General features: G+C 42.3%; 1 protein-coding gene across 8 annotated transcripts; it reads right to left on the minus strand.

Annotated features, from left to right (window-relative positions):
• Nucleotides 1-6,263: 6,263 nt before the first annotated feature.
• On the minus strand, nt 6,264-22,657 carry LOC134864567 (B-cell receptor CD22-like). 8 transcript variants are annotated; one of them, XM_063883645.1, is made up of 10 exons: nt 21,628-22,657; nt 21,471-21,550; nt 12,877-13,224; nt 12,569-12,778; nt 11,907-12,173; nt 9,527-9,787; nt 8,621-8,702; nt 8,487-8,550; nt 7,999-8,174; nt 6,272-7,877 (listed from the first exon to the last, which is right to left on the minus strand). In XM_063883645.1, the coding sequence occupies exons 2-10, from the start codon at nt 21,538-21,540 to the stop codon at nt 7,811-7,813; spliced, it is 1,545 nt and encodes a 514-aa protein (XP_063739715.1). In that variant the 5' UTR covers nt 21,541-21,550; nt 21,628-22,657; the 3' UTR covers nt 6,272-7,810. The 8 variants fall into 8 exon arrangements, 6 of the variants coding, with proteins under 6 accessions (XP_063739719.1, XP_063739716.1, XP_063739717.1 ...); XM_063883646.1 differs by having other exon boundaries at nt 6,269-7,877; nt 7,999-8,147; nt 21,471-22,657; XM_063883647.1 differs by having other exon boundaries at nt 6,271-7,877; nt 7,999-8,147; nt 8,487-8,547; nt 21,471-22,657.
• Between the last annotated feature and the right edge of the window lie 166 nt (nt 22,658-22,823).

Genomic DNA, 22,823 nt, shown 5'->3' on the forward strand with positions numbered 1-22,823 from the left:
AGTACCTCTGTAACCTCCCTTCATGTGTTGTCAATCTGACTCATGGTTAGCCAACATGAGGTCAGAATGAAGTATTATAGTATACAAAGCAGCGAGAAGAGCAGTTTATTAAGAAGAACATGCACTTGTGTTTAATCTTCATGCCTTGCTCCCTTTATCCTGTATACACTCATTCATCCCTTTCTACGTCTCTTCTAACCTTCATCCCCACGGTCATTCCTCCCCAAGATCCTCTTCCCTTCATCACTACCTCCCCTCATCCCCTCATCCTACAGACTACAACCTGCAGCACGAACTGAAGCTTAGCCATCAATGTTTCTGTCCGTGAAGAGCAGGACTGTGTGTGCTGTGGTCACACACTCCACTCACTCAGTGTGACACTTTACTCACTGCAGCTTTATTATTTTAAGCGGACACGTGCAGCTGTTTTATTTTGACATCACAGGTAATGGCACTGGTATGGACATATTTTGTATTAACTCAAATCAATTCAGACCAGCACAAGGATAATCTAAACACATGATATACAGACAAAAGAACAGAGTAATACTAACAGTTATAACAAAGGAAGAAGGATACACTATTGTAATGAGCTGTTATGGTTATATACCTAAAAATCTACAAAATGTAACTCTATCAAATGTGAATAATGGAGCTGGTAAAAAGAAAGACAAAGAACGTGGGGAAAATGACCGTACCCACACAAACGGAAAGTTCACAGGCTCTTGGAAAAGAGTTTTCTATCAGTGAAATACTTTACTGAGCCCTAGTGGCAGCAGGATGGAACTGCAGCTGGATACACTAACGGAGGTTCCTTTGCAAAACCAATTAACTTTTCAAAAGCAATGTAGCGGCCCCTCAACTTGAATAAACAGGCTTGGAGTGTTTCCTTACGGGTGTACTTTATTCAGACGAGTGTGCATTGCACAAAACACCGTGAAAACTTAAAAGGAAAATGACAAAGGCAATTTAGCTAGATACAAATAATGCCTTGACAAATGCACTTAAGCAAGCTAGCATCAAATAGATAACGACATTATCATGAAATGAATCACATTACTATTTACATTACATCATTTACACAAACGTAAGAAATGAATACATATGAAATAGACAGTACATTACAATGAAACACATACCTCGCTCCGCATATCGAGGGGTGCTAAAGAGTGGTGATCCAGGGAAGACTGCCGCCATTAACTTAACGTTGGAGAGCTAGCTAGCAACTTCATACGTTATTTTTTAAACTGCTACTGCCAAGCAAATAGAGCACTCATTCAAACGGGTTTGACCAGGAATGCTGCAACGTAATATAACACTTCAAGGAACGCTTTAGAGAACACGTTAATTTAAAGTTATAATACTATTTTGAGATCTCTGACTCTAGACATGCATTGTCTTGTAACGTGCCTTCTTGTGTTATACCTTCAGCGAGCGTGCACGTTCTGGAAGGATTGGTTCACCGTGCAGATAGCATGATGTCAAAATAAAAGTCACATGAGATAAAAAGTAACTCAGAATAAAGGATAAAATATAATAACAGGATAAGCATAATAGACACTGCTAGTGGCCATCTACACTCCCACCACTCATGTTATGAAAAGTGAAGACAAGGATCAACCTGGCTGAACGGCTCATACTTGAGTCCTATATCTGTATCAGTGTTCTAGATATGTGCAGGTGAGTACTAATTAGTAACTAAGAGAGGGTAGCCTGTCATAAGAGGGATAAGGTGTAGACAACTGGACTGATCACTCACTCTCGAGGAGGAGAACTAGTTTCTGAATGGGCCTTTCTATAATCAAAGGTTTGGTAGGCCGATCTTGTGGTTGGTAGCATCTCGGTATTGAGACTTCCTTCAGCCTTTGTAGGTCGCTCTTCCATCTCTCCCACCGTGGACTTAAGTCTTCGGGAAGTGGGTCATCCCATTCAATGCCTCGACGGCACAGCTCCTGGAGGATGCACTTTCCGGTTAGGATAAACGGAGCCACGAATCCAACTGGATCGTACAAAGAAGCAATGACGGATAGGATGCCGCGACGTGTGGAGGGCCTGGTCTGTGGGTTCACATTGAAGCTGAAAGTGTCATGTTCAAGGGACCACTGGATACCGAGAGCACGTTCTGCTGGAGCTGCAGTTAGGTCCAGATTGAGTGGTTCAGATGTGACTGCTCTCTCAGTTGGGTCCACAGAGTCCAGGACTGACCTTTCATTTGAGTTGAACTTGTGTAGACGTAGGCCTCCTCTCTTGCACAACTCTCGTGCTTCAGCGATCAACTTCTTTGCTTCCTCTACGGAGGGGACGCTGATGAGCCCATCATCGACGTAGAAGTTCTTTTCAACAAAGGCTGATGCTGATGGGTACTCTTCCTTGTGTTGGCGTGCCAAGTACTTCAAACCGAAGTTGGCACATCCAGGTGACGAAGCGGCGCCAAATAGGTGGACAGCCATTTGATACTCTTGAGGCTCTGCTTCGAGGTCTCCATCCTCCCACCAGAGAAACCGTAAGTAGTTCCGTAGTTCAGGAGAAACGTAAAACTGGTGGAACATTTTCTCGATGTCGCATATGATGGCTACAGCCTCTTTCCTGAAACGACAGAGCACTCCAAGGAGAGAGTTGATCAGGTCAGGACCTGTTAACAGTGTATCATTTAGTGAGACACCACGGAAATTTGCTGAACAGTCGAAGACGACCCTTAGCTTCTCTGGCTTCTTGGGGTGGAACACCCCATGGTGTGGTATGTACCACGTAGTCTGCTGTCCTGTTGCAGGAGAGGCTGGCTCTGCGTCGCCTTTCTTTATCATATCTGCCATGAAGGCCTTGTACTGTTCTTTATACCGCTGGTTAATTTTCAGTCTTTTCTTTAGGTGCTGCAGTCGAACTGCAGCCAGCTTCTTATTATCTGGTAGCAGAGGAGGCTCTGTGCTCTTGAAAGGGAGGGGCATTTCATAGTGTCCATCTTTCCTTTGAGTTATGTTGTCACTCAGGAACTGAATGAAGTGAATGTCATCTTGTGACACATACTTGTCTTTGTCTGCATACTTCCTTTCATTGAAGTCTGATTCCAAGGCCTTCAGCACGTCAGTGGTTGATGGCGCTGGTATTTCCTTCACCGTCACTCGATGGACGAACCTCTGGTTTCCCTGCCGATCCAGATGTGGATTGGATGAGCCTACGATGCTCCAGCCGAGTTCCGTTCTCTGGGCGAATGGATCATTTTCGCCTCCTGTGATGACTTCCAGGGGGGCTAACGCGAACGGGCAATCACTTCCAATTAACAGTCCCACCTCACAGTCCTTCAGCAGCGGAAGTTTGTTTGCTAGATGCTTTAGATGAGGCCAAAGCAGCGCTGTTTTGGAAGTCGGAATGTAGCACTTATCGACCGGGATGAAGCCACGAGTGTAAGCTTGGCGTAGCTGAATCTGTTTTTCAGACTGTAGTCCTCGAACTTGTAGACCGTAGACACTTCTACTTGCTATGGGTGTGTCAACAGCTGTCATGGTGCTCAGTTTGAGCTGTACTGGTTTAGTCTCCACATTCAGCTCTTCGAGTAGGTCTTCCAAGACGAATGTCGAATCACTCTGCGTATCCAGAAGAGCGTACGTTATAACTTCTTTCTGTGGTTCATTTGCAGATGACATGAAAACAGGGACGATGCTTGATGTAGCAAAGACACGCTGCGTCACTGCATGGGACGTCACCTTGATCTCCTCCTGGCCTTTGTCTGTAGAAGTGGACTGTTTCTCTTTTGCTTCCACATATCGTTTCTCTCTCTCTTCATGTAGGCAGGTGGGGTGACGTCTGCTGCATGTGCCACAAGTGTGTCGTGTTTTGCAATCTTTACTGTTATGTCCTTTTCTCAAACATCCGTAGCACAAATTGTTTTCCCGTATGAAGGCCTTCTTATCTTCCAGAGATTTAGCTGCAAAGGTAGGACACTTTACGACGCCGTGCGTCTCTTCTTTACAGATAGGACAAGGTGGCCTTGACTTGGTGCTGAACACTTTCTCGACCTTCTCCCAGGGATTGTTCCCTTTAGTGTTTGTGTGAAGTGCTCTAGCTCTCTTGGGCTGCCTGTCATCTGTGTCCTTGATCAGAAGTGGAGAGGCGACAGGGTTACAGGCTATCCGGGCCTCCTTTTGGATGAACCTTGTGAAACAGGAAAAGCTCGGGTAGTCCCCAGATTCGTCCAACCTTTCTGTGACGACTCTGCTCCATCTTCGTGTGATCCAGTCTGGTAATTTCTTCAGCAGCTTGTGGTTCTCTTCACAATCGTCCAAGATGGCCAATCCTTTCACATGAGGCATCGCTTCAACGCATGCCTGCAGGAAATCAGAAAACTCTCGAAGTGCAGCAGGATCACTGTTACCAACCTTGGGCCATTTCATGAGCTTGTCTCTAAAGGCCTTTTGCACAATGAAGTGGTTTCCGTACCTTTCTTCCAGGACTTTTAAGGCACCCTGATATGCTTCTTCTGAGTTTCTATAGAAGAATCCCTCTACAGCTTTAAGTGCTTCTCCACTCAGATAGTTTTTTAAATAGAACATTTTTTCATGAGCTGGGAGAGGCTTGCGGTCTATGAGGGCCATGAAGGACATCTTCCAGTCTACATACTTTAGGGCTTCACCGGAGAACTTTGGTGGCTCAGGAGCAGGCAGGCGATTCATACTGAGTGAGTTAATGAGTGCTTGGGTAAGGTCTTTCTCAGGAGGCGCTAGCGCATTGGCGTGTGCTTGTGGAGGCTGGTATGCGTTGGCCTTTGGATTAAGCTGGCCTTTGTATTCAACTGTGAGATCAACAGTCTCTTTTAGCCAGTTTCTGGAGTCATGTTCAAGGCTCTCGTATGCGTTTACTCTCGCCTCTGCTATTCTTACTTCTGACTGTGCTTGAATTTGCTGTAGTCTTTTCTTTTCCTGACGCATGTTTGCCTCTATCTTTTTAAGAGCTACTTGTTTTTCTTCTTCCAACCTTTTAAGAACTAGCTGCTTCTCTTCTTCTAACTTGCTAAGAACTTCTTCTTGAGCTTGTATTACATACACTGCTTTAACCTTTTCCTGTTGAGCTGCAAGTTCTGCTTCTGCATCTACATGTTGGCTTGAGGCCTGTGAGTGGATTGAATTTTCTGCTAGAGAGTGTACAGTATCTGTCTCTGTGTGTCCGAAGATAGATCCATACTCATCCTTCTTAAGTGCCATCCTCATTCGTACTTTCTCAAGTTCTGGATTGAAGACCTCTTCAACAGTTTCTAGCCGCTTCTCTATTATTTCGCTGATCTCTGCAGTGAGTGCTATACAAGCATCTATTTTTGGTACAATGTCTGGAGTGGCATTGTGGTTGCGTTGAATGGGCTCATAACATTCACTTACTGCATTGTGTCGCCTTTGGATTTCTTCTCTGATTTTATTTAGTTCATCTTGAGAACAGAATGATTTTAGCGTTGTCCTAACCTTTCCTGCCACCTCTTTCCAGGAGCAATAAGCTCTCATGAATTCTCTCTTATGTTTAATGGCTTCCTGTTTGTGCATCTCTAATCCCTTTTCTGTAAATGCTCTTTCACGTGAACTAGATCTGACTGGCTGTGGGTTATCGGTCATGGGTGGGTCATGTGTGTTAGTTACTTCTTCCCTATCAAGTGACATTTTGTTAAAGTTGTGTAGCTGTTTGGTTATATTGAAGTAGTGAACTATAGTTTAATGACTGAAATATAGCTCAATACTTCTCTGCGAATACTTAATATCAAACATGCACTGGACGAGTAGCATCAACAAAATGTAGGCTAACACACAAACAGCTTAGCAATGACTGCTAACATACAGATTTACCCATGAATGAATTTACATTTAACAGGTTCAGTTTGTTCAATTTTTTTTTGTTAAATTAATTTACCCTTCTGTATCTTTAAATTCACCTTTCATATATGCCTATGATTAAATCAGAGCATCAACCATGTAGGCTACAGTATATTGTTTATAAAGGTGATTTCAGTCCATTAGACCTACATAAATATCACTGTTCACAATCGAAAAGTCCCTGTGATTTTATGCAGCAATCAACATAAACGAAATGGACCGGTCTTGCCTGGATTCCGTTTGAAGTGAGGGCGTTGGAACAGTAGATAGCAGTCTTAGAATGGCGGATGGCAGGTCCTTCTCACGTCGAGTTGAGTTTCACTCCACGTCGAGCAGTCGAGTTTTCACTGTAGCGGCCCCTCAACTTGAATAAACAGGCTTGGAGTGTTTCCTTACGGGTGTACTTTATTCAGACGAGTGTGCATTGCACAAAACACCGTGAAAACTTAAAAGGAAAATGACAAAGGCAATTTAGCTAGATACAAATAATGCCTTGACAAATGCACTTAAGCAAGCTAGCATCAAATAGATAACGACATTATCATGAAATGAATCACATTACTATTTACATTACATCATTTACACAAACGTAAGAAATGAATACATATGAAATAGACAGTACATTACAATGAAACACATACCTCGCTCCGCATATCGAGGGGTGCTAAAGAGTGGTGATCCAGGGAAGACTGCCGCCATTAACTTAACGTTGGAGAGCTAGCTAGCAACTTCATACGTTATTTTTTAAACTGCTACTGCCAAGCAAATAGAGCACTCATTCAAACGGGTTTGACCAGGAATGCTGCAACGTAATATAACACTTCAAGGAACGCTTTAGAGAACACGTTAATTTAAAGTTATAATACTATTTTGAGATCTCTGACTCTAGACATGCATTGTCTTGTAACGTGCCTTCTTGTGTTATACCTTCAGCGAGCGTGCACGTTCTGGAAGGATTGGTTCACCGTGCAGATAGCATGATGTCAAAATAAAAGTCACATGAGATAAAAAGTAACTCAGAATAAAGGATAAAATATAATAACAGGATAAGCATAATAGACACTGCTAGTGGCCATCTACAAGCAATATGTATATTTGTACTTCATTAAAGGATATTGATTAGAACATAAAATATAAAAAATGTAATGAATATAATATCCTTCAAAATAACCTGTGAGATAATATATGTACATGAACTAAATTATACGGCAATCAACCGAGTAGGTGTTGAGATATCTCCGTAATATTTGCAGCTTTCCAACAAAAAGAGCTGGCAGTGGAAAACAAGAACAATAATAATAATACAAATATATTTAAAGAAAAATAGTAAATATCAACAATGAAAATGAGAAATATAATATAATTATTTAAAATATAAATAAATAGTTGTTACAACAATAAAATAATAATAATATTAATAGAAATAAATTGTAATATCCATAGAGTTAATTATATACTGAAATGAATAATGATATTAATAATAATTGTAATAATAATATATATATTTTAACAATATGTATAATATGAATGACCCTCCCCCCTCTGCAGGATAGATTTCTGTAAGGTAAGAACACAGACCTCCCCCCATCCTCACATCTCAGTGGACCCGCCCAAATATCATGTTAAAGTTATATTTACAAACCAATGCATTAAGTCTTCAAATACTTTCCACTAGTGGCACTTTGCAGTACTGCAGTGAGCCTTTTTTAAAATAATGTGAATAAAAAGACTTTGTGTTTCATATCTAATGCAGCTGAACCAATCAGAGTAAAAGAAATAAGCTTAACGTTGATGTTGAATGTATAAATGTAAGTTTCTCTGAGATATAAAATTGTTTCTAAGGCACAATCTTGGTGAAGCACATCCTATATGTGTTTAAAACAAATCTAAATGAACCAGGAAATTACAGATGTGAATGTAAAAGAATCATAGAAATATAGAACATGCATCGCCTGCTGTGTTCAGTGGGATTTGTTGACCGTGCTGTACAACGCAGCTGGGTCCTCTGCAGAGTCCTGCCCTCTGGGCCTGAGAGATAAATGATGTCATTCTTAATAATAATACTCAGGCAAAAGCAATGAGTTCATTTCAAAGTGAAGTCATTTTAATCTTGTAGTGAGTTTATGTTCCTGTGTGAGGAGCTGCTCACCTCGGGGCAGCACTCTTGAACTTGACGGCAGCGTACTCCGGGACTTCCTGTTGCTCCGTGTGTCTGAGGGGCTGAGCTGCTCTCATGTTGGAGTACAGAGGTTCTGCTCGGCTGTTGGAGAAGTGGATGGTGGCATACTGAAGGTCACCCTGCTCCTCCGGCTGATCAGGTAGAGGCTGCAGGGATAAAAACACTTTCAGCTTCACATTTTTACACTCATAAGTACTTCATTTACAGAGGATTGCAGCCAGCACAGAACAGGCCAAAGCAACAGCAGCTGTGGTAATGATTAAATATCCCTGCTTCATCAACATGATGCTGTATGACAGAAAAGATTAAAGGACAAAAGGTAGGAGAACTTCTGGATGTTCTAGGAATGTACTCACCTCTCAGAGGAGAATCAAAGAGATTGAGATCAAACTTAACTTTTGAGAAAGGATGTAAAAGAGCAGCGATTAAGAATCCCTTAAAGACAATGAGACTCTCACCTCCTCCCTGTTGTCCGCTCTCTCTGCAGGTTCAGATGAATCCCTGGAAGCGCTCTTTCTTCTGCTTAGAAATACATTAGACATGTTTTAGTTCTGACAAACAGACTAAGATTAAGATGAACAGATCTGCTCACCTGATCCACAGGAAGACAGAGAGAGAGATGACAGCCAGGAGAACCACAGGGATTGTTACAGCCGCTGGTAGCTTCCATGATGCTGAGAAACAGACCAACAGAGAACAGTTCATACAGCAGAGTTTCTCTGATGGGGGGACAAGGACCCCTAGGGGTACTGGGGAGTACTGCAGGGAACATGCGCTGATATGTTTTCCACTGTTCATCAAAAGAAATGAATAAATATCTGTTATTATTTCTAAAGTAATGATACTGTTACAACCTCACCTTCATGATAACGTTTGTTCAATGTTCAGTTTCGCCATTTTTTCAATAAATTAAACATGAAATGAATGAAAAATGTAATTGTGGTTAAAACGTAGCTGAAGATACAGAGAAAGAAGTGAAACAGAGACCCTTGATTCTCATTACATGTCAAAAACATGCAGCTCATTGCAATTTAAATGCCATAGTGTTATTGCATGATGACTAAATCAGGGTGCCATGAATCAGAGATGGATTTAAACTCATGTTGCATTAATGTTTGTTTTTAAGATGAAAGGTTGTTGGTAGGCTACATAAGTTGGACACTATATTATATTTCTTTAAACAGACCAGCTCCACTTAGGATAGAGAAATAAGGAATAAGAGCATGATCTTTAGTAATGGTCCATAAACAATCAGACAGGCATTAATAAAATGTCCTCAGATTTACACACTGATGGTCCAGGTCTAAAGCACAACATCATCTGCCAACAGTAGAAATGCCTCTGATGTTCCAATAAATGTTCAAGCCTTTATAACAACATGATGAACCCTATCCCTGATTAAAGAAGCACATTTTAAAATCTGACTACTATGCAGATGATGTGACTGAAATAACAAAGCTGCTAAGTTTGTGGTTGTTGCCAAATGCATACAACTTACCTCCAACAACAGTCAGATATAAGGTGGAGTTACTACGTCCCAACTTGTTCTGGGCTTCACAGGAATAACTCCCACTGTGTTCAGCTCTGAAGTCAGTGATGGTGAAGATCTGTCCTGAAGCTTTTGGAGAGTCTTCATTCTCCTTGTACCAGATGTAGTTAGCTGCTGGGTTAGCATCACTGCTACAGGTCAGAGTCACTGAACTGCCCTCCTCTATCCCAGCAGAGGGACTCACTGACACAGAGGGGAGCTTTGGAGCATCTGGAGGAGATACAATAAATCAACAAAAGAGTAAAATAACATCATGCTGAATTGTGCATTCAAATGAGAAATAGTTATCTGTCTGGGAGCATCTGGAATTTGGAAGTGTTTTTCACAGGTATAGAGCTAAAGACAACAGTTATGTTGTATTTTAGGGGTGTTGCGGGTGAATCGTTTCTACGATGCATCGCTGTGCGGACGTGAACGATTCTGCATCGATGCAGTGACAGGACATAATCGATTATAGCGTTCTAACATTGCTTCTTGATTTTCCTGCCACGCCGGACAATAACTGTTATTATTTTTTGTTACTTTATTAAACAATTATATCAATACATTATAACAGAGCACATACACATCGAGGTCCATTCCCAAGCGGACCTCTGGGCAGTGGTCACATTATGGATTTTATGAACTAAACAGGAAGCACGCACGCTTACAGTCTGCCCCTCGGTGACGCTGACGCAGAGATCAAGGAACAGAAGTGACAGCGGCACAGCGACACCAAACACGGAGCAGTCTGCTTTATCCACCAACACAAGCAACACAGTCCCAGAATCAACAGGCAGAATGACCCGCTCTGAACCAGGCCGTGTCGCTGCGGCTCAGAGACACACATGGATTTACCACGTTACCGTCATGGTTATAGGGATTTTGTTGGTTTTATTTTGAAATGTTTCTTCCTCCTTGTCTCTTGTCTTAAGTCACTGCCTGTGTTTGCCCTCCTGTGTCTGATTGTCTGATTGTGATCACCTGTTGCCCTTGTGTTTCCCCTCCCCTCCCCAGCTGTGTCTTGTCCTGTGATTACCCTTCTGTGTATTTAGTCTTGTTTTTCTTATACTCCTTGTTCGTTCGTAGTCACTTTTCCCCCTTCACCCCTCCCATGAGTTGGACTTCATGTCATATCTGGATCCCTTTTGTCTGCCCTCCCTTGTCTAACTTTGCCTCTGTGGTTTGTTATCGTTTTGTTTTCAAACTTTTACCTTTAGTTTGTACTTTGCCTGCTTCCCTAGTTTTGTGTTTTGTTAACAGCTTTTTATAAGAATAAAGCTCACTTTTTGTTAAACGCTGAATCCCTCCTCCTTACGGCACTTGGGTCCCAACCCTTGACACGTTACCGTCATGGCAGGTTTTTGGAGGATTTAACCAACTCTTGGATTGCAGAGTATGAACGTCTTCTCGTGATCTTCAGACGATAAATACTTGCCTAAAATTGTGAAATAATGCGTGTCGTGTTGATAGTAATCATAGTAACACGGCAGGGTCCGTGACAGGTGGTTTTTAAGGTCTTGGCTTTCAGACTATTAAACTGTTGCTGAATTCAAACTATAAATACTTAAAAAGAGCTCGATCTAAAACAACAACAAGAACAACCCTTTTTATTCACTTAGACAAATGTTGATCTGATTGAGTTATGATGAGTCTAACTTAATCTCATAAATGCATGGGCTTTATGTAACAGTGAGACAGAGAATGTAAGTGTGCACCCACTTGCAGTGTTTTTGTTTCAGTATGCTGTTGTAAATACTGCTGTTGTCTGCTGTGTTCAGACTCAAGTCATGTTTGTGATGCCACATTAAGGACATTCGAGTCCTTTTGAGTTGAAGACAGTTGCAGCTAAACTGCAGAAGTATTAGTTTGTTTTTTTTAAAGATAGAACAATTTCCCACTTAGGGAGGCTAGACCTGTACAATTTATTTATTTTGGTTTATATTTTAATGTAAAGACATTTATGTTATTGATTTCTAAAGCACTTTTTAAATAGTTCATATTTATCTGACTGCTTGTATTCATTGAAGAAAAAGAAGCCATGTGCAGTAATATAGAAAATTGCAGATCCATCGAGATATCGAATCCAATCGTTGACAGGATAATCGTAATCAAATCGTGAGACCAGTGAAGATGCACAGCCCTATGGTATTTATGTATTTAGTTTTCTGTATAACTGCTGGTTTGAATAACCTGAACATACGGGCAGATTTGGGAGCCTTGTTTAAATAAAGCTGCTTTTCTTCATCTACTGTAGCTGCTCTCCATCTCATTGACCGACAGCAGCAGACTGTGAACAAAGGTGTCATTGGTAGCAAGACGCTTTCTAAATCATCTGGGTTTTACTCACATTTCACATCAATAAAGATGGATTCAGATCTTGTACTCCCCAGCAGATTCAAAGCTCTACAGTAATATTCTCCAGATTCTGATGACAGGATAGAGCTGAACAGAAGGCGTGGTCCTTTATTGACAAAAGAAAGTTGTACATTTTTATCCTTCCACCAGATGTAGTTAGCTGCTGGGTTAGCATCACTGCTACAGGTCAGAGTCACTGAACTGCCCTCCTCTATCTCAGCAGAGGGACTCACTGACACAGAGGGGATCTTTGGAGCATCTGGAGGAGATAACATGAAGACATTTCACATTTAACTCCACAGTGGAAGATACTTTAAATGAACAATAGTTTAGTAAAACACAGAGTGGGTGGATAGCTTGATTTCATCCTTTTATCAGAAATCTAAAAACGTTGAGGGAAAGTGTTAATCTCTACGTCATGGAAGACGTTTCCTTCATAATTCTCTTTTATTCTCCTTTCTAGTATCATCCCTCGTAGCAAGAGTATCTTTAACCTATTTTAAAATCACACAGAAAACCTAGAGCCCTGGTTCAGTGTCTCTGGACACTGCCATGTCTGCTGGGGACCTCTGGTGGGTAAATAGATAAATGAGTGCAATAATTATAGACTGCATGTTATATGTTAATGTTATCAGTGGAAGACTGTAAACTCACACACTGAAGGAGAGGGGGAGTCCTCATATCCCTTTAAAGCACAGGAGTAACTTTCTGCAGGACCATAACTGAAGTCTGCATGTGGAGATGTGTCTTCCTTTATTTTCCCTCCGTTCTTGAACCAGATGTAGGAAGTGTGACCAGGTGGACAACTGCTGAGACACTGGAGACGAGTAGACTGTTGTGATCTGCTCACCTTCAGCTGGAGATCTGAATAAAGGTAGAATGGAAGAAAAAAACCATCAGTCATGTTTATGTATAGAATTTGAATGCATTGTTAAATGTTTAATGAGGACATTTTCAGATACCTGTGACAGACAGAGTGACTGGAAGACCCGAGTATGCAGCTTTGTTTGTTGTGAACCTGAACCAGTACTGAGCTGAGTCGCTCTCTCTCAGGTTTCTGATTCTCAGAGTGCAGATGTTGTTTCCACAGAGATCCTCTACACGACCTGCATACTCTGAGTCTGTTCTCGGATCTACAGGTTTACCACCTTTCTGTTTAGTAAACCAGAATGTTTTCTCTACTGTGTTAACACCACCTCTCCATCTAGATGGGTATGTGTATCTGCATCTTATCTCCACTGTTGATCCTTTCACTGCACAGATCTCAGTAGAAGAGTAAGTCACTCCCCAGACATCCTGACCCTGAACCACTGAAACACAGAGCACATCAGAAAGTAGATCCAAAGTTAATTAATGAAGTAAAGATGGAGACATAGTAATTGGTCAACCGCTTAGAGATGTACCGACCCTTAGACACGTACAATGTGTTGGAGTGCTAGTCAACAGAAGCGCGAGTGTTACATAGTGATGTCACTCAAGTGTTGAAAATAAATATAAATGCAGGTCACTGAGATGTGAGCGGCCTCTCTCTGATATACAGATAAGTCATAGGCAGAGGTTTGCTATCAACTCAGAGGAAATGAAGCACTGATGTCAGAGATTAGAAACAGGAACGAACAGCATTTGGTGCAGAGGTATTGCGACTTAAGAGAGCTTGAGAGACAGTATGTAAAGTGTTTGTAACGGATCCCCGTATATAACTGGTTTGAGTCTTTACTGCTGGTTCAAATTTACTGTTTTATTTTCTCTTGTTCAATACTACATTCCTTATACTTTCAAACTATCACCACCGTAAGAACTGTTTGGCCTCATACGGGTCCATTAAAACTATAAAATCCTTCTATTTTACACACGTACATCCGTTCGTGACCAGATCATACACTGTACTAAAAAGTTACACGCTAACAAAGTGACGTATGATTAACATTTTACCTTTCAAAATAAAAGTCTATAGGAAAATGAATGGCATAAGGCCTGTATAAAATTCTTAAACTAATTCCGTGTTCACAATTATGCAAATAAGTACAAATTAAACTAAAAATGAATTATACCTTCATGGGGTTATTTACACTCCCACCAAATTCTAGTGTTTTTCCAAAATGGAAACATTTAAAACACACAATTTCAACTTATAGGGATAACCCTTCAAATATATATGGCTACACCACACAGAAAACTATATTGCATTTCATAACTGCATAGTGCCTAAACAGCTTCTAGCAATAGAACTAATTTCTGGATAGGACGCTCCAAAGAGGTCCTGATGGTGCGCTCTCCTTTGTGGTTCAGCTCCTTCTCTCCAAACAAGATTTTGGCCCGTCTCACAAGTCCATCTTTGCCTTAAATGACTTCAGTCACTGTCCCAAGTCTCCATTTGCTTCGTGGTAAAGTGTCCTCAGCGTCCATCACTACATCACCGACCTGTAGGTTCCTTTTAGTGCCATGCCAGCACTGTCTTGCTGTGATGCTGTGGAGGTACTCCTTTTTCCATCTACTCCAAAACTGTTCGGTCAGGTACTGCACCTGGCGCCACCTTTTTTCTTCTTTTCGCCCTTGCTTAGTCCAAAAAGGACCAAAACAGTCCATCCCACAGTATGTGAATGGTGGGGTGGGTTCTGTTCGTTCGACAGGCAGGTCACTCATCTTTTGGTTTTCAACAGGCCTTCTCAGCCTTCGACATGTCACACAGTGACGGATGTAGGTTGCCACTGCTCTGCTCAGTCCACAGATCCAATAGCCATTGGACCTGATTTCATTGATGGTGAAGCCTTTGCCCTGATGTTTCACTCTTTCATGATGGTGGGCGATGATCAGACTCGTCACGTGATGTCCCTGAGGAATGACTGTTGGGTGCTTGAATGTGTTAGGGAAAGATGAGCGGCTGAGCCTACCTCCCACCTTGAGCACACCCTCTGCATCTAGGAAAACATCGAGGTGATACAGCTTGTTTTGTTTTGGTAGCTGATGTCCTTTGCTTAGTAGCTTTATCTCTTCTCCGTATGTTTGACTTTGCATGTCTTTGATGATGAGCTGCTCTGCACTCTGTCTTTCACTAACTGATGAGAGGTCACATGATTTTACCTTTCTTGCACGCCGTATGAGCCGCGCCACTGCTTTGACTGCCCGAGACCAGCATGAGAACTTATTCAGTCTGTCTACAAGGTCAACTTGTTCTGAGGTCTTTGTCTGAAATGTCTGAACCTTTCTAACCTCTGGGTCACCGACAGGCAGCTCTGAAGGCACCTCTGTTGGCATTTCGATCTCCCTTTTCCACAGAAAGCTAGGGCCAGTGAACCAATCAGAAGAAAGTAGCTCATCTACTGTTTTCCCTTGAGATGCATAGTCTGCTGGGTTTTCGTCAGTTGGTACATAGAACCATTGCTTGGGGTCTGAGGCATGACGAATTTCCTGCACCCTATTTGCTACAAAGGTGTGAAAGCGGCGAGCATCATTATTTATGTAGCCTAAGACAACTTTTGAATCTGTCCAAAAGAACTCTTCTACATTACAGTAGCCTAATTCTTCTTTGAGCATATTGCTCACTGTGACTGAGACAACTGCTGCGGTAAGCTCTAACCTGGGTATAGTTGTGACCTTCTGTGGCGAGACGCGTGCCTTTCCCATGAGAAGAACACAGTGAATGTCTTCTCTTTCGTTCTTCAGTCTTAGGTATGTGCATTGGCCGTAGCCTGTGGTGCTTGCATCTGAGAAGTGATGTAGCTCTGTTTTGATCACTTTTCCAAAGCCAGCTGGCTGGTAGCAGCGAGCTACGCGTATCTTTTCCATCTTAACAAGGTCATCTTGCCATTTCTCCCACCGTGGCTTCAACTGCTCTGGAATTAGGTCATCCCATCCTGTTCCTTGATGGCACATGTCCTGGAGAATTTTCTTTCCGTTAAGAAGGTACGGAGCTACGAAGCCTAGCGGGTCATATATGGAGGCAACAGATGACAGGATGCCGCGCCGTGTTGCGGGCTGGTTCTTTGGTGCGACTTTGAAGGTGAAGCAGTCACTCTCGATGCTCCAGTATATTCCTAATGCTCTCTCTAAGGCTGCGTCATTGAATCTGAGATCCTTTGCTTTAATGTCTATAGCGTGCTCTGTTGAGGGGATGCTCTGGAGAACAGCATAGCTATTGGACACGAATTTGTGAAGGCGTAAGCCTCTCTTTGCACACAGCTCACGTGCCTCCTTTGCTATCTGAATGGCCCTTTCAACAGACTCAACACTAGTGATGCCATCGTCAACATAAAAGTCTCTGGCAATGAACTGTGATCCTAATGGGTGTGTGTGACTGTGTTCTTTGGCGAGCTGCTTTAGTCCATAATTCGCACATCCTGGTGAAGACACGGCTCCAAACAGATGGACCTTCATCCTGAATTCTTCGGGAGGTGTGCTTACATCGCCGTTCTTCCACCATAAGAAGCGTAGGTAGTCACGGTCCTTCTCTGAGACATGGAACTGGTGGAACATCTTTTCAATGTCACACATCATAGCAATGTGATGCTGGCGGAAACGAATGAGAACACCTGTGAGACTGTTAATCATGTCTGGGCCTGGGAGAAGGTGTTCATTGAGGCTACTTCCCTTGTACTTTGCCGAGCAGTCGTAAACTACTCTCAGCTTTTCAGGCTTTTTGGGGTGATAAACACCATGGTGAGGTATGTACCATTTTTCTCCAGACGTGCCTTCTGCGCTTACCTCTTCTGCGTCACCCCTTTCAATGATGTCTTTCATGTAGTTAATGTAGTCGTTCTTGTAACTTTCATTTGCAATGAACTTCCTTTTCAGGTGACTGAGCCTCACGGCAGCAAGCTGCTTGTTATCAGGTAAGCACGTCTCTCTCTGAAGGGGAGGGGCATTTCATAATGTCCATGTTCGTTTGTCTTTATGTTTTCCTTTAATTTGTCAAGAAACATCAAATCCTCTTGCGAGACTGTTTTGTCATCACTTTGAATGTCTCTGAAATCAGTCTCCAGAATTCTGATTGCATCCATTGGAGTCACTGCAGGCAGCTCCTTCACAGTTACTCGGTGACAGTGACTGTTTGACATGTGCGAATCAGAGTGAGGTGCAGAAAAGCCAACAATACTCCACCCTAAGTCGGTAAGAATGGCGAAGGGTTCATCATCCTTTCCTGTTATGACCCGTCTCGGTACAAGACTCCTTGGACAATTGTAGCCTATCAGTAGCCCCACCTCGCAACTAAGGAGGGGCGGTATTGCCGTGAGATGTAGCCATCTTTTTGCCGTTTCGTGTGTTGGTATGTGTTGTTTGTTCACAGGTATGCAGTCTTTGGTGTATGCGGGAGGCAGTTTGATGTGCACAGTGGAATTGAATCCTCTCACTCGCAGACCAGATGTGCGTTCACTTTTAAAGACCATATTTTCACCCATCATGGTAGTGAGTTTCAGTTTAACTGGGCAAGTAGTCAGCTGCAGCTCTGTACACACATCTTGCTCGATGAATGTTGTGTCACTTTGTGTATCCAGCAAGGCGTACACAAGTTTTTCTCTGGATGGATTCTTTTCGTTAGACACCCACACCGGCACTATCATGGAGGTGTTTTCTGACTGACCTTGGCTGGTGACGTTGAGGGACAGAGCAGGTGTTGGGTTCGTTGTACTGCGTTGTGCTGAATCTTTGTCTTGACCTTTTCCGTAGTTGTCATCATGAAGACATGTGGGATGTCGTCTTTTGCATGAGTCACATGTGTGGCGGTGCCTGCACTCCTTTGCGCTGTGACCAGGTTTTAGACATCCATAACACAGTCTGTTGTCTTTGATGTACGCTCTTCTATATTCCAGTTTTCTTTTCATGAAGTCTGGACATTTGCAAAGCTGGTGACTGACATTCTGACATAGCATGCAGGGGGGCTTGACCTTTTCGTTTGTTGATGTATGCTTATTATTTTCCACCACTGTATGTGTGTTGAAGGCACTGGCTTTGTTTCTTTTGCCTTCCCTTGTGCTCCACTTGTCTTGACAGGATTCTGCTGGATGGAGAGCGAGGAAAGAGGTGACTGGATTGCAGGCAGTTTCGGCCTCCACTGACATGAACTTGGCAAAGTCCTTGAAGCTAGGGAAATCCTTTCCCTCCGTGAGACGTGCTGTCACTTGCCGGTTCCATCGTGAGGCTATCCACTCTGGCAGTTTCCGCATCAACTTCTGATTTTCCTCACAGTCGTTTAAGATGTTTAAGCCTTTTACATGGGGCATGGCCTGCAGACAAGCATTTAAGAAATCTGAGAAATCTCTCAGTCCTTCAGCATCTTTAGACTGTATTTTTGACCAGTTGGATAACTTTTCCCTAAAGGCCTTTTGAATGATAAACGGCTGGCCGTACCTCTGATTGAGCTTGTTCCATGCGTCACTGTAAGCTTCACTGTCGCTACGATAGAAAGTCCCTTTTATGCATTTGTGAGCTGAGCCACCTACATATCTCTTGAGGTAGTGCAGCTTATCGGTAGTGGGGATGTTCTTTCTATCTATAAGTGATGTGAATGAAGCCTTCCACTCAACAAAGTCAATTGGATTGCCATTAAACACTGTGGGCTCTGGCATTGGAAGTCTGTTAATAGCAATGCTGTCCTGAACGGCTTGGGCTAGGCAGGATACATCGATGGCAGGAGATGGAGTGACAGCCGTGTAAGGGTGCGTTATGGCAGGGGGAATAGAGTTGTGTGGCATAGGATCATGACATGACTGAAAAGACTGGGCATCAGACTCCTCTTTCACTTCTCTGTTGTATGCTTCAAGTCTGGCGTGGGCAGCTTTCAAGTCTTTTTCAGCTCGTAATTGTTCTAATTCGGCCTTGTGCTTTTCTAATTCCCTTCTGTGTTCTTCTTCTAAAACACCAATTTTTTCCTTCTGTTTCTTTTCTTCCATTAGCACCTTATATTCAGCCTCCTTAGCAGCTAACTCCGCCGCTGCTTCTGCTCGCTTGGCTGCAACACTTGAGTGCGTGGAACGATGACTGCCAGTCAGTATTGAAGCAGTGGAGCCATAAATGGACTGCGCATAGTCATGCTTAAGCAGCTCATGCAAACGCTGCCCTTCATATTCTGCATCATATTCTCCATTTACTTCAGTCAGTCTTTCGTTCAAGATTTTGACAATGTCAATGGTCACCGCTGCACAAGCATCAACTTTACACCTTAGCTCAGTATCGGGCGTGCCGTGCTTTCTCAATTCTTCATACACATTCATGATATCCATTTTCCTTATTTCCAAGTTGTCTATAAGGGATGTTAGGCATTTTTCAGCTAGTTCAGATTTGAGTTCATTGCGTGTTTGACGAGCTTGGGCTTTCCACTGTTCATACAAGCTAACAAGTTTCTTTGCTCGTTTGCACTGTTCATCTTCACGGTATGCTAGCATCTTTTCAGTGGGAACTCGCGCTCTGTCAGAACGTCTGGCTAAATCTGTATCAACATCTTCATTGCTTAACAGTTCGTCGAGAATTTTCTGCTTGATTTGCAATGAATCTTTTAGTTCGTTACTAACAGCACCTTGTTCTGCTTCCCTTTCTATGATTTCCTTGTATTCCTGAATTACCTTTTGAAGGATATCAATCTGCTCCTCTTTATCCTTGCCGTGCAGAGTAGCATCGTTTCCCTCCATTTTTGTTATCCTTTGTTCGTCTTCTTGCTGCCTTTACCGCCAAACCGTCTTCAATTCACCGCTGCACGTATCCCTTTCATCCATAAAAGTGTTCCTTTCCGTCCGTAGAAGTTGTCCTTTTCGTCCGTTGAAGTCGTCGATGCAGCAGGTTTACTGAAGAGGTGAAGCTTTTGCAGGGGAGGATAAAGTTCTTACTTTTTCCGTGGAGGATAAGTTCTTACTGTAACGGATCCCCGTATATAACTGGTTTGAGTCTTTACTGCTGGTTCAAATTTACTGTTTTATTTTCTCTTGTTCAATACTACATTCCTTATACTTTCAAACTATCACCACCGTAAGAACTGTTTGGCCTCATACGGGTCCATTAAAACTATAAACTCCTTCTATTTTACACACGTACATCCGTTCGTGACCAGATCATACACTGTACTAAAAAGTTACACGCTAACAAAGTGACTATGATTAACATTTTACCAAAGCCCGTCTACGGAAAGCCCCTTCACTCTCTATTCACCCCCATTGTACCGAATTTGGCTGCAGTTCACCTAGGGGGCGATCGCGGGCGAGTGCAGAATACATGGACCCCTATGGAGCTAGGCGGCTAGCTACATCATTCTCCTAGCATATCGTCTACAAAATCCAAAATACTACTGTGGTTTCCGAGAGGTCGACAGGGATTTTTCGTCAAAAGTGGAATAATCTGGGGGTCATAGCCTTTTGTTTTCTTACAAGTTGGGCAGTTGCGACCCAGGTTCTGCTAGCATCTGGCTAATGAAAGCCGATTGGTCAATGAAGAACTCACGACTGGTTACGACCGAAGAATACGCTTTGTGGTACCTGTCCACAGAACATCAACAACGCCAAAGCCCGTCTACGGATCCCATTTCTGATCTCACTTACAACTTTGGATGGATGACTAAAACAATATGTTAACATTATATAATCGACAAACTGTTTTCATACACGCTTGTATTAACTCGTCAGCATCATACTTTCACCAGTTAACCACACACTTTTATTGTCAAAGCTTTTTCTGCTGACCATATCTAACGTTAGCAAAGTTCCCTCTGGTAATAGTACTCACAGTGCTAATATAGCCAACTGAAGCAACCAAATAACGTATTTTTTCAAAAACGACATATTCACATCAGAAAGTCTTCATTAACACTTAATTGTTTGTTAAGATTTGTAAATTATGAGTATCAAATAATGTCACACCTTTTCAAAACATGTAGAGCCGAGTTCAAATCAGTCCCACTGAGCCAAATCAGCTGCGATCGTATGCAGCTGTTGCTGCTTGTGAGGATTATCCATTCCATATTTAAAAAACTATAGCAGTGATTTAAAAAAAAATTATATCCAAAGAAATGTAGGAATCTATGGGTGGGGCTCCATAGGACCACATTCATTCTGCACTGGCCCACCAGCGCCCCCCAGGTGCAGTACCATACCGGAACGGTTTTGAGAGTGAACGTTCTCGTCAATATTAAAAGTTCTCTGATTTTACCTTTCAAAATAAAAGTCTATAGGAAAATGAATGGCATAAGGCCTGTATAAAATTCTTAAACTAATTCCGTGTTCACAATTATGCAAATAAGTACAAATTAAACTAAAAATGAATTATACCTTCATAGGGTTATTTACAGTGTTAATTAATTTGTGCACAGTTACTTTATGCAAAAGACAACAGAAAAGTGTGTTGACCGACACAGGGACACACCTTCCCAATATCCACTACAAGTGTCACTAAAAAACTCAACATTTGGAGATGTTTCCAAATTCTATACACACTTTATTTGCATTGCTTCTGTGAAGTTTGCACTCCTCAAAACTCAGATCTACTTATTCCCACATGTGAGCTGCTTTTACCCATCCCACATTTCCCCAGAATCCCCTCTGTTGATGTGATGAATGTAAGTGTAGATGTGCAGTACCTGACACAGAGAGCAGGAAGACCACTAATCCACTCGCTGCTGCAGTTAAACTCATAGCTGCTCCTCTCATCTCTGTGAGACTATAAAACATGTCAGATTAAATAATGAACACAGGAGGTTTACAGAATCATCACATCAATAAACTGTTTCTACTTACAGTGAAGGAGGAACGATGTGTTCAAAGACGCCTTTCCTCTGTCGTCAATGAGCAGAAGACGGATATCAGGCTGCTGAAAGACTAGACTTACTTCCTCTTTTGATCATTCATATGCATGATGACACAAACCACAGTAAACACCCTCTGCACAATAAAGAGTTGTTGTTTTACAAAGTATCAACTTTTCTCAAACTAAATGAACTATGGTTAAAGACCCCCTTTGCTGCGTGTATACTACTGACTCCTGAAAAAAGCCTGAAAAAGGATTAAAAATGATGAGGCTAAAACAGTTCCTCTCTATGAGCACTGAGGACGTCACACAGTCTGCAGGTGTAGTGCAGGAACAGGGATGCATTCACCTGTGAACCATGAGGCAGTTTTACTGAGCAGGATGAAGAGCACAGTATTAGTTATAAGAGAGGATGGAAAATGCCATATCATTGTTCTTGGTTTGTTTCTTATCTCTGTGGTCAGGTTGCTTCAGTTCAGAAATGCAGAACTATGAGACGTGGGAACTTACAGGCCTGCCAACATGAACACCTCACACATGGACTGGTAGCACACACACTGTTTGATATGATGATGTTGATTAGAAAACTATAGTCTAATGACTTTAGCTTGTTTAGGTGGATCAGTTGGAAAAGCTGTGTGCAGAGATGTCTTACTTTTTAAGTAAAGAGAAACTTTAAAATGTGAAAACTGATCAAACAGCATGCAGCATAAAACATGTCAGATTAAATAATGAACACAGGAGGTTTACAGAATCATCACATCAATAAACTGTTTCTACTTACAGTGAAGGAGGAACGATGTGTCCAAAGACGCCTTTCCTCTGTCGTCATGAGCAGAAGACGGATATCAGGCTGTTGAAAGATTTACTTCCTCTTTTGATCATTCATATGCATGATGACACAAACCACAGCAAGCATCAACTACATGAGAGCTTGGTTTGTTTTGCAAACTCCAAGCAAAATCATCTTGATGTACACTGAGGACATCACACGAATTAACCGGTGAACCGAAGAAGATGAAGAGCACAGTATTCATTACCAGCGAGGATGGACAATGCCACATTTTTTATCTTGGCTTCATCTCTGTTCTCTCTGTGGTCAGGTTGCTTCTGTTTGCAGAGAAATGCAGAACACTGAGGCATGAGAAACTCACAAGCCTGTTAATGGCAACCCAACATGAACACA

Source organism: Eleginops maclovinus, chromosome 5 (genome assembly GCF_036324505.1).
Source record: "Eleginops maclovinus isolate JMC-PN-2008 ecotype Puerto Natales chromosome 5, JC_Emac_rtc_rv5, whole genome shotgun sequence".
Taxonomy (NCBI): domain Eukaryota; kingdom Metazoa; phylum Chordata; class Actinopteri; order Perciformes; family Eleginopidae; genus Eleginops; species Eleginops maclovinus.

Coding starts and splice junctions, on each gene's coding strand:
- LOC134864567 (XM_063883643.1), bottom strand. CDS start 21,561: ATGTTTTATAGTCTCACAGAGATGAGAGGAGCAGCTATGAGTTTAACT. Junction 12,174..12,568: donor CTCCCCCTCTCCTTCAGTGT/GTGAGTTTACAG, acceptor TATCTCCTCCAG/ATGCTCCAAAGATCCCCTCT. Junction 9,788..11,906: donor CATCTTTATTGATGTGAAAT/GTGAGTAAAACC, acceptor TATCTCCTCCAG/ATGCTCCAAAGCTCCCCTCT.